The 15,316-nt window shown below is 49.3% G+C and overlaps 1 protein-coding gene across 1 annotated transcript; it reads right to left on the bottom strand.

Moving 5' to 3' along the window:
• Positions 1-13,341: 13,341 nt before the first annotated feature.
• On the bottom strand, positions 13,342-14,848 carry LOC123437695 (chitinase 8-like). The gene is made up of 3 exons (XM_045115727.1): positions 14,422-14,848; positions 14,215-14,326; positions 13,342-13,911 (listed from the first exon to the last, which is right to left on the bottom strand). The coding sequence occupies exons 1-3, from the start codon at positions 14,693-14,695 to the stop codon at positions 13,539-13,541; spliced, it is 759 nt and encodes a 252-aa protein (XP_044971662.1). The 5' UTR covers positions 14,696-14,848; the 3' UTR covers positions 13,342-13,538.
• Positions 14,849-15,316: the final 468 nt, after the last annotated feature.

Raw genomic sequence — 15,316 nt, 5'->3', positions numbered from 1 at the left:
TGTGTGATGAAGCTGCTGGGCTTGCAGCTCAATTTATAGCTGCTCAGCTCGGGTGCAGCGCAGGGAAATGCGCTGACGATGCACCGTTCGTGGCTCGTGCTACCCTATCCAGCTGTTCCACGTTGCGCGCGCGATCTTTATTTGCGGGGGGAAAATCCGACGGGCCACCACGGAATTCCACGCGTCTGTGCAAAAGAGTTATTTTCAGAGCGTTGTCTATAGCCGCGGACTTCTTGGCGTAGTGTGCAGTCACATGCATGCTGCAGGTAACGGCCGGCGGCCGCTGGCTGCTAAGCTTCAGATGATTCTGGCTGTACTTGCTACGCTTCGTTTGGTACAGCGCCTCACGTCGGTCAGACTTGTACTTGCACAGCGCATGGACGGGGGGCCCTGAAAGAAGCTTCTACATCGTCGTCACCGGCTGGCTCGTGGAAATACGCTACCTCCGCGGTCCGCGCCCAATGATCTTGTTAAACATATACTCCCTCCGTTCCTAAATATAAGTCTTTTAAGATATTTCATTAGGAGTTTACATATAGAAGCAAAATAAGTGAATCTACACTCTAAAATATGTCTATATACATCCATATGTAGTTCATTCATGAAACCTCTTTAAAGACTTATATTTAAAAACGGAGTAAGTAGTTTGCATGTATATGCAAGGCCGGTAGCCCCCCACCACACACACACAAAAAGATTGCACACAAGGTCTTTAACGATGATATCTATGGAAAGAGAATCAGACACATGTGTTCTATAAGATCACGACGATGCGGGGGCTAATGTGCACAATACCGCATCTTGGTAGGACTCGTTGAGGGCGGTGATGGGTCATTTCTGACCGGGACACACATGATATCAAGAGTTTGTCGTCACAATGAGGCAGCAGAATACAGAAGATCATCTAAATTGCATTTACCCATTTGCAGGCAAGTTACGCGCAAGCATGATGACCGAGCAAACAATAAATTTATGAATGAAAAAACTTAATAGATGAAAAAAAAAGTTCATATATACAAAAATATAAAGAAGAAAAATAACAATTAAAATGACACATATGAATATTCACACCAAAGTAGAAAATCAACTCTCAATTCATAACACCAAAGTAGAACAATCAACTCTCAATTCATAACACCAAAGTAGAACAATCAATTCAATTTGTGTTTATTGATATAAAGTTATGAAGACGAGAGTACCAACTGAGTCATCCATATTTGGCTATCATAGTATGACCATAGTGCACGCTCATGTCATCAGTCCGTCGTCACCGTGCGTGTTGCTATTGTCTCTCCGCTACGATACATTTCTTTAGGGACTCCGCACATATACTGAATTTGATATGTTTATTTTTCTTATCAAGATAGAGTATTAGTTTGCTACACTTGCAAAAAAATAGATTTATTTTACAATAAAAAAGAAAAACTTATTAGTTTGCCAGGGTTGTAATACCAGGCAAGACGTGGGCATGTGAATTCACCAATCTTCTTTTTTCTTTCTTTTATAAGTTTTGTACCGATGTGCTCCTCTCCCTCCTCTAGCTTGGTGTGGCCCGTCATCATTTTTTCTTACACATAACCCACCACTACTTCTTTTAGAGGAAGCCCACAACCACTTAACACCACGATTTAGCTAAAGGAAACAAAGGCCCAAAGCCCATTTAGCTAAAAGAAATACCGTTTCGACTTTCTTCTTCCCGGAGCCATACCGCAGCTACTTTGTAACTGCTCTGGTGGCGTCTCCGATAGATTGGGGGTGGGGCGCTCACACGTACCTGAGTTGGGGGCCCCTCTGGTTCCGGGGGCCCGTGGCGGCCGCCCCTCCCCCCCCCCCCTAGGGTCGGGCATGTGTATATGTACATAGTTTGGTCTATCTCCTAGCCTTTGTATAGTTGAGATAGAGGTTCATATTGTATTCTGTATATCTGTGCATATTCAATCAATATTATGAGTTGCATTGCCAAACATATCTCTCTCTACATGGTATCATCCTAAAAGTTCCTAACCTAAACCCTATCGCAGCCGCCGCCGCTGCCGCACGCCTCATCGCTTCCGCTACCCCTCTCCCACCCGAGCCGCCGCCGCCGCTCGCCATCTCTCCCCCGCAGCCGGCCCCATGAATTCGCCGGCCACCTCCAGCACCAACCCCTTCGCCGGCCCTGCACCCTTCGTCGAAGCCATCCGCGACATCAACATCGATGCCCGTGTTCCCATCCGCCTCGACTCCTCCACCTCCTCGTACTACGCGTGGAAGACCTACTTCAACCTTGTCTTCCGCGAGTACTACCTCACCGAACACATAGATGGCTTCGTCGACGCTGAGTACATGAAGGGCGTCCCGGAGTGGTCCGCCATCGAGGTCACTCTCATTCGGTGGTTCTACCAAACCATCTTGAAGGACATCTTCCACACGGTCGTCACCGATGACGACGATACTTGCACCGTGTGGACCAAGATCAATGCGCTCTTCACCGATAACAAGCTTCAGTGTCTTGTTTTCTTGCAACAAGAGCTCTTCAGGTGCCACCAGGATGACTCCACCATCGTTGACTATTGCATGCGGCTCAAGATGCTCGCCGATGAGCTTCGCGACATCGACACCAAAATCTCCGACGAGCTCATGCTTAGCACTCTCACCGCCGGTCTCAATGAGGATTTCTCCATGACAGGGTCGTTGTTTTCTTCTTGGGGAAGAAGAAGAAGAAAGAACAGGGTTGCAAGGGGGCGTGGGAAAGAAGCAGAAGAGAGAACATTTTTAAATAAGAAAAAGGACAGTATTTTTTTCTAAGCTAGTAGTCGAGCGAGCTGAAAAAAAAGCTAAACGAGCAAGCTGAGCAGGGAGCCAACCTAAGTGGGCAAGAGGTTTAGTGACCGTCATATGTGAGTGTTAGAGCATCTCTAACAGCTGCCCTATATAGGGCAGTGGGGCATAAAAACTGTCATATAGGGCAGAAAAGAGGCAAAAACGTGCTCCAACAGCTGCCCTATCTTCATCAACTGCCCTATATTTTTTACAACACTGCCCTAAATTTGGTCCAACTGTTGCAAATATACAACACTTGTGTGGCTGCCCTATTTTCCCAACGACGCGCGCGCGCAGCCGAACTGCCACCCGAAAATTTCCCAGCCTCTCCCGCCCTCGACCCCGCCGGTGCAAATCCGCCGCCGCCGCCGCAAATCCGCCGCCCGTAGGCCGCGCCCCTGCCCAAAATCCGCTGCCCGTCCACCGCCGGTCCCTCCCGCACCTCGCCCCTGCCGGAATACCGCTGCCCATCGTCGTCGGAATACCGCTGCCCAAGTAGGCAAGAGGTTTAGTGCCCTAAATTGTTGATCTGCCGCCGCCGCCGCCGCTGTACGAATCCGGGGCACCGACGCCGATTATGCCGCCGCCGCGACCCCGACGACGCTCTTATGCTTCCCCTTGGCCGCCTGCAACACCCAGCGACGGCAGCAGCAACTAGGAGAGGCTTGCTCCGGCGACGCAGCTGCCACCCACCGGTTCGGCCGCCCGCAAGGTGTTCGAGGTAATGTGTATTCAACTTTTTGTTTGCTTTTTGTGTTTGTAGTTTAGGATTACACTTTTTAATACGGTCTAGTTTGTTTGTAGATGGTTTTGATTGAGGATTCATCCGATGGGGAATACGATTTGGAGGATGAAGAAGACATTGCTTTGATTTTGCTTTTGCACAAGAGGAAGAAGCCCAAGCATGGAGGGCAGCTCACTACTAGGAAAAGGCCTTCTAATGGCGCACCATTTTTTGCTACTAATGGCGCACTATAGGTGCGCCACTAGCATCACGCCATTAGATTTTTTTACTAATGGCGCATTACAAGTGCGCCATTAGTATCTGGTATACTAATGACGCACCAGGTAGTGCGCCATTAGTATTGCTCACGGTGCGTCATTAGTATTGCTCACGGTGCGCCATTAGTATTGCTCACGGTGCGCCATTAGTATTGCTCACGGTGCGCCATTAGTATAGATACTGGTGCGCCATTAGTATATATCCTGGTGCGCCATTAGTATAGCTTGTGGTGCGCCATTAGTATGCCTCCCAGGGCCATATTTACCCATATGCTCTCGCTTACTAATGGCGCACTAGTGTGCTGAGTGATGCGTCACTAGTATGAATATTAGGTATTTATTTTATTTTTTCTGATATTTGCACATATTACAAAATATATTATTGCACAGAATATGGATAGCACAACATATAAACAACAGATTTATCGAATACAATAGAAGATTAGTCTCCGAATACAATTCATCATATTAGTCTCCGAATTTAAAATACCGAAAAAAGTTAGAATACTACAAGTCTCGAGACCGCGAGCAGCGAATTTGTCTTCACATTACAAGTTGATATATCGACCATCTAAACTACCATCACATATAGAAGAGAGATGCGGTCATCACGATGAGCATAATCGCAATGAAACTGGTCTTCATCCGGTTCCTCCAACGCTCCCTCCTCTCTCCCGTAGATAGCGCGCGTATCTAACTTCCGCCTCCGCCCTTGTGGTGTACCCATTGTAACTGTTACCGCTGAATCGGTGAACCTGTCTCCGACACTCCTCCCAGTCGTCGTAGACTCCGGGAACCTTACCCTTGTACACGACATACGACGGCATCTCTATGCACTAGCCAAACAAAACGTTAGTAGCAATTCACAGAGACATACAAGTTCATTAAAGTTTAATATTACAACTATAACAGCACGATTCATGGTCCTACTAATAAATAGCATCGATTATATATAAGTTGAACGACTGTCCAAACCAAAGAGACATACCAGTTCATTAAAGTTTAATATTGCAACATGAATTAGTAGCGATTCACGGGAACGTGGATGAAGCCGCCATCTTTCGTGATGGTCATGAAATTGCGGTCGTTGTCAGCCTGCATTTGTAGCATTGTATCTATCTCAGTATAGGACAGCGGAGATCTGAGGTAGAACTGCCCCGAGGTACGAAGGACATCTTGATGGATGATTTCTGCAAACTCCGACTGGATGCGAAAGAATTCTTGTCTGATGTCCGCATCCTGGATTGCCGACAAGTGTGCGGCCCAATATTTGAGATTATTTGGTAGCCGAAGGTGATTACTATCCCGTATGATCGCCCGCATGTGATGGAGGGCGTAGTAGGCATCCTTCTGACTGCCAGGCGGCTGCTTGACGCAGGCGAACGTCGTATTGTGGGTGAACACGTGCTTGCCGTGCCTGAGACTTGTCCTGCTGAAGGTGCCTCCAGATATGGCATAGCCGGGAAGAGCTTCATCAAGAACTTTCTTGATATTTGTGTAGTCTTTTTTTGACTGACGGTCCGAGTCGAAATACGTGGCCGTGGAATATTTCAGACTTAAGAGGATGAGTGTGCAACGTGTGTCACTGCACAAAACACGGAATGTTAGAAAAAAAGGACGATCAAAATCTAAGAAATCATATGTTACGTGGCGATGAGGGGATAACTTACCAGGGAAAGTAAGGCACGAGGAAGTTATCCTTTTCTGAGTTTGCCAGAATGACGCCTTCGAGGTATGAACTCGTGACTTGCCGGTCCCCAGCGCTGCCCAAGATCTTGGCACGCATATAGAAGGGGTCGACTATCACTAGGTTCGGGGTCTTGTCTCTAATGATCCGCATCTCCATACTCAGCGAAAATAGCCGAACGAAGGTGTAGTGCAGCGGATGAAGGTTAAACATAGCGAAGATGTCAACAAACCGCAGGACGATCATACCCCCGATGGCCTATCGACAAAGCCCTTGCCCTCTGGCACCTTGGCCACGAAAACCGGGTATGCCACATTATTCTCGGAGAGACGCCGCTTCTCCAAACAAAGAACACTGTCATGCAGACTCCGCATAGCACCAGTTGCAGCATTGAGTAGATTAGTCGGTAGCATCGGCCTACCCGCCACATGCACCCTCCTCGAGATATCCTTAGGTGAAGGTGGCCCGTCCAGAGCACGGATCGTACTCAGTGCCGGCTGGCTCGCACCCTTGTTAGTCTTTCTTTTTCATCCCTTCTTCTGCTGATGTAATGGGATCCAGTTCATCTGCTCAGAGACCACCTTCTTGAGTGTGTTGGGGCTGATAATATTTCGCACCTCGGCTATCTGAGGCGGAGGCAGAGGCGGAGAAAACCCTAGCGCCGCCAGAGCTCCGTGGGCTGCGTGGACGAAGGTGGGGGAGCTGCTGTTTGGTGGAAAGGGGTAGGGGGAGGCCGCGGGAGAAGAGAGGAGGGCGCGGCCCGGCTTAGGAATGGCGCACCCCGAGCGGTGCGCCATTAGAATGTTTTTTTATGTAGTAATGGCGCATGTATATGAGGTGCGCCTTCTCTATGTTGTTAACCTCCGAAGTAGCAGCACAGTGGTCCGTGGGTTTTGCCTCCTAGCAGGAGGTTGCGGGTTCGAATCCTCTTCCCCCCTCTCTTTTTTCCTTTTTTTCTATGCATTGTTTTCTTGTGCTGGTTGCACCTTGGTTTGAGAAGTGCCTAGTAAATTTTTTTATGTTTGCAAGTAGATGTCTAGTATTTTTTTTTATGTTTGCAATTAGATGCCTATGAATATCTAGTGCCTCACAACAACATCTAGTGCCTAGTATTTTTATTTTTTTTGCATTGTTTTCTTGTGCTGGTTGCACCTTGGTTTGAGAAGTGCCTAGTATTTTTTTGAGAAGTGCCTAGTATCTTCTGAATAGGTGTTCTAGTGGTAAGTATGCCGACGGCGACGGTGGTGGAGCGGGGGAGGGTGCGGGGGGTGCTCGGCGGCGAGGGGGATCTTGCGAGGGGTGATAGCGATCGAGATGGAGGGGATCGAGATCGAGTGTCCTCATGAATATTCAATATTTTTTCATATTGAATATGAAAAAATATCATCAAATTTAAATATAATCGATCTTAGCTAGCTATTTGTTCACAATCTTCTTGCCCTTATTTTTCGTAAATGGAGTTCTTCTCTTGAACGGACGTCCTTTAGGTAGGGTGGTCCTGCTTCTTCTTGTGGTGTATGCTGGTACTTCATCATCGTCGTCATGTTCCATCTTCGGGTCGCCGTACTTGTCGAAGTCTTGCTCATTGGCGACTCCATCCATTCCGATGATCTTCCTTTTGCCTCTCCTCACGACAACACGACTGGGCTTTGGCGGGTCGGTAATGAAGAAGCATTGGTCCACTTGGGAAGCCAGTACCCATGGCTCATTTTTCGCGGTGACTTTTGCGCCCGCGGTCTTGGATTTGGCTTCGGGTATAACCATGGTGGTGAAATACCGGTCTTCTTTTATGACGCTCTTGGCCCATCTGACACGGAACATCGGGACCTTCTCTCCAGCGCAGCTCAGCTCCCAGATCTCCTCGATCCTTCCGTAGTATCTGTCCTTGTCGTTACCGGTGTAGGATTCCATCGTTACCCCGGAGTTCTGATAACCATCGCTCTTCATGTCCTTTCCCTCGGTGTAGAATGTGTAGCTGTTGGTATCGTACGCCTCATACATCATCAGGTTGTGCTCGGCGCCCTGTGACAAGGCGAATATGAGTTGTTCTTCCGCGGAAGAATCCTCATGTAAAGGCTACGACAAAAGCTTCTGCTTGAACCAACGCGTTAAACATGAGTTGTGCTCTTTGATTATATCTCCGTCCGTCCTCTGTTGGCCTCGGTCATTGTACGTCTTTTCAATAAAGGTTTTGTGCTCTACGACCCAAGGATCGACCACGTCTATGTGTTGTAGCGCGACTAGGTTTGCTCTTTCAAAGTCGGCGAGTCGACCCTCGAAGTCGACATGCATTTCGCGGCGACCCTCACGGTGACCCCATCCTGCGAGCCTGCCGAGGTGCCTGTTGACGGGCAGACCAACGAGGTTCTCGATGCCTAGATAATTCGTGCAGTAGGAGATGCACTCTTCGGTCAGAAAGCCCCTGGCTATGCTTCCCTCTGGACGTGACATGTTGCGGACGTATCCTTTGATGACACCATTCATCCTTTCGAACGGCATCATGATGTGCAGGAACGTCGGCCCGAGTTGGATGATATCCTCCACGATATGGACCAGCAGATGCACCATAACGTCGAAGAATGCGGGCGGGAAGTACATCTCAAGCTCGCATAGTATCACCACGATCTCTTCCTGTAGCCTTCTGAGTTGCCTCACGCCAACCGACTTCCGAGAGATGACGTCGAAAAAGTTGCATAGGTCAAAAAGCATTTCACGGACGTGCGCGTCCATGATCCCACGGATTGCAACTGGAAGTATCTGCGTCATCAGCACGTGACAGTTGTGATACTTCATCCCGCTAAACTTCTGCTTCGCTGAGTCTAGGTATCTGCTTATCTTCCCCGCGTAACCGTAAGGAAGTTTTACTCCTATGAGGCAGGTGAAAAACTGATCGATCTCCTCCTGACTTAGAGTGAAGCACGCGGGAGGAAAGTCATTTCCGGTCTTCTTGTACTTTTTGCCTTTGCGACGACTTTCCGTGTCCTGCTTCGCCTCATCATCATCATCATCATCATTATTAGCATGAAGCTCCTCCCTGATGCCCATTGATTTCAAGTCTGCCCTTGCTTTCGGTCCATCTTTGGTCCTCTCTGGCATGTTGAGCAGGGTACCAAGCAGACTCTTGCACACGTTCTTCATGATATGCATGACATCAAGGCTGTGAGGCACACGGAGGATCTTCCAGTACGGCAAGTCCCAGAAAACAGACCTCGTTTTCCATACCTTCAGGAGCGGCTCTAGCGCCTTTCGCTTCTTTCCCGGCTCTAGCGCCTTTCCCGGCGGTGGGCACTTTTTCCAATTTTTCAACAGCTCGTATATTTCCTCGCCGCTCCTCATAAGGGGGCGTCTTCGGGGTTCGGTTTCACCATCGAACAGATCCTTGCGTTTTCTCCATGTGTCATCGTTGCGAAGCCACCTTCGAGGTCCCATGAACACGGTTTTTGAAGACCCGGGATCTCTATCTAGCTGGCGATACATTGTGTCATCCATGCACCTGACGCATCCAGAAAACCCGTGGACCACCTGCCCCGCGACATATCCATAACCGAGATAGTCGTGCACCGTCGGGAGCAGTGCGGCTCTCATAGGGAAATATTCTTTCTCTGCGGCGTCCCACGTATTGGCTCGCGTTTTCCACAGCGTGTCTAGCTCCTCTTTCAACAGCCCCAGATATAGATTGATGTCGTTCCCTGGTTGTTTAGGCCCTTCAATTAGCATACTCATGTGAATGTACTTCCTCTTCGTGCACAACCAGGGGGAAGGTTGTACATCCACACAAACACAGGCCAGGTGCTATGTGTGATTTTCTGGCTGCCAAACGGATTGACTCCATCGGTGCTCGCGCCCAGCACGATGTTCCCTGGATCGTCCCCAAATTCTGGGTATTCGTAGTTCAACGCTTGCCACTGGCTCGCATCCTTAGGGTGACTCAGCATCTTGTCTTTTTTATTTATCTCCGGATCATTTCCGTCATCTTCTCGCTTTTTCTCCTCCCTATCCGCGTGCCAACGCAGGAGCTTTGCTACCTTAGGGTCCGCGAAATACCGTTGCAGACGAGGAGTGATATGAAAGTACCACACCACTTTTTGAGGAGCTTTCTTCCTCTTCTTGTATCGACTGACGCTGCACACCGGACATATGGTAGACTCCGCGTGCTCGTCCCGATAAATGATGCAATTGTTCATGCACACATGGTATTTCACGTGCGGTAAATCCAGAGGACACACGATTTTCTTTGCCTCCTCGAAACTGGTCGGGCAGTTGTTCCCCTTGGGAAGACGTTCGTGCCAGAATGACATGTTCTCGTCGAAGCATGCGTCGGTCATTTTGTGTTTTACCTTCATCTCCAGAGCCATGAGCATTACTTTCAGGCGGGTATCCTCGGGCCTGCATCCTTCATACAATGGAGTAACCGCGTCTATCTCAAGTTGATCCAGCTTGGCTTTCTCTCGGGCGGCAGCTCTTGCGTTATCCGTCTGCTTGAGAAGCAGCTCTTGAATATGAGGGTCCTGCACCCAGGGCATGGATGGTCCATCGTCGTCTGCTCCGGCATCTTCATCTTCATGATCATGCCCTTCGTCTGCTCCGGCATCTTCCTCATCATCATGTCCGGCATCTTCTACATGATGACTGTGTCCTGGAGATTCTTCGTCTTCTCGCCCGCCCTCGCCGCGGTTGTCTTGCTCATGCCCTTCCTCATTTCTTTCCCGGCCCCCATGGACGACTTCATAATCATCTTCATCACCTTGCCACCGATAGCCATCCATGAAACCACGCAAGAGCAGGTGGTCCCGCACCTTTACGGAATCCGGGTCCATAAGGCTCTTCAGCTTGCATCTTCGACACGGACATCTTATCTTCGTCTCGTTCTTTTGAAGCATCTCGGCCTTCGCGGAGCTCAAAAACCTATTCACGATGCCTTCGGTCATCGTGCGGACCATGGTCGCGTGCGGGGTAAAGCAAAATGATATTTTATAACCAAAATTTTTTTTTGGCATGACTTTGCCTAAAAATAGGACAAAAAAGAATGCATAGTGCCAAATTCTCACCGAAACGGAAATGAATCAACATTCCGGGAAAATATTGGCAACTATCGCATTTCAAATACCGGTACCTGCAAACACAAACAAATATGCAACACCACAAACATATGCAACACAACAAACATACGTAGATCTAGCTAGGCCATAAAAAGTGCATGTGCACGTTGTTGGAGGGAGAAAAAAGTAGATCTACAACATAAAAGCTTTCCCCTTACTTACCTATCAAAAAAAGGTAATTTAACCACTTAATTTGGGTGAATCTATGATGCAAATGAGGTGAGGAGGAGGAGGCACCTGAGACAAGCTTGGAGGAGGAGGTGGAGAGAATGAAAGTGGGGAAAGTGAGTGTGGTAGGTGGTTGTCCAAAATATCTAGCTGGTCCCAGGTTACTAATGGCGCACCACCTACATATGCGCCATTAGTAACCCTGGTTACTAATGACGCACCTCCTCTGGTGCACCATTAGTAGTTCTGTAAAAAAAATAGTAGTGGTGCACCACCAATAGATGCGCCATTAGTAACACTGCTTACTAATGACGCACTAGCTTTGGTGCGCCATTTGTAGTTTGCAAAAAAAAACCAATTTTTTTTATAGTAGTGGCGCACTACTAACATATGTGCCATTAGTAACCAGGTTACTAATGGCGCACCAGGTGCTGGTGCACCATTAGTAGTTTTGCAAAAATATATATATATATATATATAGTAGTGGCGCACCGAGAGTGTGGTGCGCCATTAATATCCACCACACTAATGGCACACCTCACATGGTACGCCATTATTATATAGTAGTGGCGCACGGCTTGTGTGGTGCGGCATTAATATCTATATCATCTATAGCCCTTTTCTTAGTAGTGGCTGCTGGGGCGGGTGCTGCCCTATCTTGGGCTGCTGGTAAAACGACTGTTGTTTTGCTGTCCTATATCTCGATTTTGCCTGCCCTATAATTGAAAAGAGGCTGCCCTATTAGAGATGCTCTTAGGAGCGATTCTACAATTTTAGTATGGAATGAGAGCTCCCAAAGGGCTCATGAAACCATCCTCGGCTGACTCCAAGGCCGAAAGGTTTGAAGACCCCAAAACCCCACATCGAACAACTCTAATCTCATCTAAAAAAATCATTTTCAACAAAAGCCAACAAAATATATGAAAGGAAAAAACCACCACCAAAATATAACTAAAACTCAAGACAACTGATAAAGCCAAAATCAAACAACTGTCTGCAGTAAACTGATATATATATAAAGTTAATCCCACGCTCCCTCCATCCCAACCCTAGCCGCCTCCCCCTCCCCATCCCTTCCTCGCCGCCGCCTGAGGCAGCCGCCGGGCAAGCCCGGGGCGCCAAGGATGGTGGCGGCGGGGCCTAGGTTACCCTGCCTCTGCATGTGGAGTTCCGGATCTGGAACGGCGGCTTCATTGGCGAGGCACGGTAGGCTAGCAGCCGTGCGGGAGGTGGATCCGGCGTCTCGGCCACGCGGGCGGCGGGATCCGGTGGTCGCTGACGTCTGGTGGCGGCTTTTGCGGTGGCCGGTGCGCGCGATCTAGCGCCTCCCCTCCTTCCCTGTTCGGCGTGTGGGCCAGCCTGGTCGGGCCGCGCTTCCTTGGATTGCCGGTTTTGTACAGGAGGTGCTGCTGGTGGTGGGGATCTAGGTCGGGCGAAATCCCTGGTCGGCCATGGCCGGCCGCGTCGACGGCGACGCCCGAGGGCGTCGTTCCCCTCCTTGGAGGCGTTGGTATGGACTGATCCCCTCACTTCCCCTTCCCCTAGGTCTCCCGGCGAAAGCCCTAACTTTGTTGGGCGGCGGCGGCGCTCACGGCGCCGTTCCCTTCTTGAAGGCGTCGCTTTGGGAACCTTGGGGCTGGGTGGCGCTTGTGGGTGGTGGGCGACGGCGGTGATGCGGCCCTATCCTAGCATGGATCTTCGTCAGTTGCTTGGAGATGGACTCGCGTTGGTGGATGTCGTCGTTTGGCATCATGATGGCGTCGATGGAGGAGGCACCTGCCAAGGCTGGTACCTCAATCTGATCTGAAGATGGAGCAATGGAAGATGGCGGCGACGACACATGTGAGTGCGTCGGACCGGTTTGTGCCCCGGACCCGGTATGTGGCTCGGTCAGGGTATCCGGCTTTAGATGTTAGGCTTAGGTGAGAGGTCTGGGTATTTGGTCCAGCTTGCACCCCTTCATCATATGGATAGGAGTAGCGGCAGATGTTGCCAAGATGGCGGATTCAGGCATATTGTTGTACTGCTTTGTAAGGTCCTCGAGAATAATCAATAAAATGACCGCATGCATCTTCCAGATGCAGAGGCCGGGGATCATCCTCCTTTTCTAAAAAAACGAGTGAAGACCGATGCAACGAAACACGCGTTAGCCTCATTCATTTCATAAATCCTGACTTTTCTTTCCTTTTTGTTATGAAGAACTGATTAAACAAGTAAAATATTTGTCACGTTAGTTGGTCTGCTATACATCCTCTCACATACAACAAAATAAAACAATGATACCAATCTGTGCTTTGATGGTTAGAAAGAGAGTGATATGTATATTCACTAGAGTTCAAGTCCATACATGACATTAGTGTTCCTATTTTTCTTCATTTATTTCTGGTTTTCAACCATGTGCGTTTAGTGAGAAGAGACATTTCCGTCGACTATGAAGGTATATGTGATGACTTTGTCAATATCAAGATGATGTGTTGGGCCAGTCTTTCGAAGGTGCTCATATGGATAGAATAGGATATGCATGCGTATCTTTATAGAGATGAGTGTATACTCGTGTATGTGGATTATTTTTAGTGTACCATATTTAAAAAACCAGTTGTAATGATATGATTTTATTGAACAATTTACATAATTTGTTACAACAACTTACTCGTATTATCATACGACACGATCAACTGGATCACATATCGAATTATTTATTTCATGATGGGATATGTGTTGCCCCTTATTCATGAGTGTAGCCCTTTATTCGTAACACGTGCATACACTATCCATAGTGTCTAGCTAGCGAAGTTTCGCTGGGTGTAGCAGTCGAGGTTGCCTCCGGTGGCCGTGCCAAGCATGCCGCAGTAGCGCGTGTAGTAGCCGATGCGGTCGACGTTGGCGTCGTTCTGGCCCATGCCGCACTCGAGCCCGCCGTTGATGATATTGGTGATTACGCCGTATCCAGGCACCCGACCTGCAGCTGTATCGGCAGCCGTCGGCGTCCAGCGGCCTAGGGCGACGTCGTGGCTCGACGGCTTGTTGCCTTGCGCCGTCATCCAGAACCAAATGGCCGTTCTGAAGGACACCACCGCGTCTGTGGACACCAGGTCCGGGTTGCTCACAAGGTCCTTCCCGATCGCCCTCCCGGCGAGATCGTAGTTGGACTGCCTGGTCAATCGCACAAGGAATTATTGGTTCATCAGAACAATCTTTTCCGCAAAGCAACCAAGGCCTCGGGTCTTTGTTGTTACTAGAATGATTGCATGCGAAAATGAATGTCAACACTGCTGTACTTTTCAAGCAGATTTTTCTACAGATTATTTCAGTGTGTGGTATTTATTTTATTTTTTTGAAACGGTACTTCCTTTGTTCTTTTCATGGCAACAACTATAATTATTTAGATACAGAGGAAATATTTTGCATGTAGAAGATGCTTCAAAGTGTGCTATAATAATTTGCAATTTTTCTCACCCTGTCAATTGAATGGGTCCCCGTCCATAGTAGGGTGGAGACGTGGCCTTGTTTATCTCCTCCTTGAAGCAGTAGCCCCATTGGAACTGGTCGGCGGCGCCTCTCGTCCCTCCTGCAACGTTGGCATTCCATGCACAAGCACGTACGGTTAATCAAGGCAGCCACGATCGAGTTCCGAAAGCAACACTGACTGACTGATTGACGTACCGGTAGTCTCGTGGGAGGTCTGGCCGAAGAAGGCGGCGAGCTCGCGCTTGACGTCGTCGGCGCTGCCGGTGGTGCCGAAGCCCGGGAAGGTGTTGGCGGCGGCGATGAAGGCGTCGTACGTGTAGAACCCCCTGGCCGGGCACTGCGAGTTGTCGCGGTTGGGCAGCATGCTCGCGTACACCGATTGCGTGATGACGGAGCCCACGCCCTGCGCCGCGGCGCCGCCCACCGCCACGGCGAGCAGGAGCGCGGCGAGCGCAGCATACCGCGCCATGCTAACTAGCTCACCTTCAGCTGACAAGCTCGTGTAATGTATAGCTCAACGAGAGCTTGTAGGATGCATGTGTGGTGAAGCTGCTGGGCCTGCAGCGGTACTTATAGCAGCTCTGCTCGGGTGCCCGGCGCGGGGATAACGCTGTGACTATGCACAGTTCGTCGCGGGCGTATACTTTTCCGTGTTGCACCCGTCTTTGTGGGGAGAAAATTTGACGGCCCATAATGCGGTGACTGGACGATGGACGCATGTGGCGCATCGTTATCATCCTCGCCTCCAGGGTACATATCTCTACGTGAATTCCGCACGTATGCACAAACAAGTTCTTTTCAGGGCGTTGGCAATACGCGCAGACTTCTTGGGACGGTGTACACATACACATGGCTGCTGCTGGGACCAGTGCAGCGGCCGGGGGCTGCTGAACATCATGTGGTTGTACTACTACTGGTTTTTTGGGTGTAGTGCTCGCGTTGGTCAGCCTTGTACAGCTGCATCGATGGGAGGACTGGAAGAAGCTTCTACGTTGTCGACTGCTGGTGGAAAAACGCTAGCTCGGCGTCCAATACACCGAACACGAAGTCATCAATTATCACATGGATCCAAGGCGGGCCACACAGAGAT

This window comes from Hordeum vulgare, chromosome 1H (genome assembly GCF_904849725.1).
Source record: "Hordeum vulgare subsp. vulgare chromosome 1H, MorexV3_pseudomolecules_assembly, whole genome shotgun sequence".
Classification (NCBI taxonomy): Eukaryota; Viridiplantae; Streptophyta; class Magnoliopsida; order Poales; family Poaceae; genus Hordeum; species Hordeum vulgare.
This window is presented reverse-complemented; position numbering and strand designations above follow the sequence as displayed.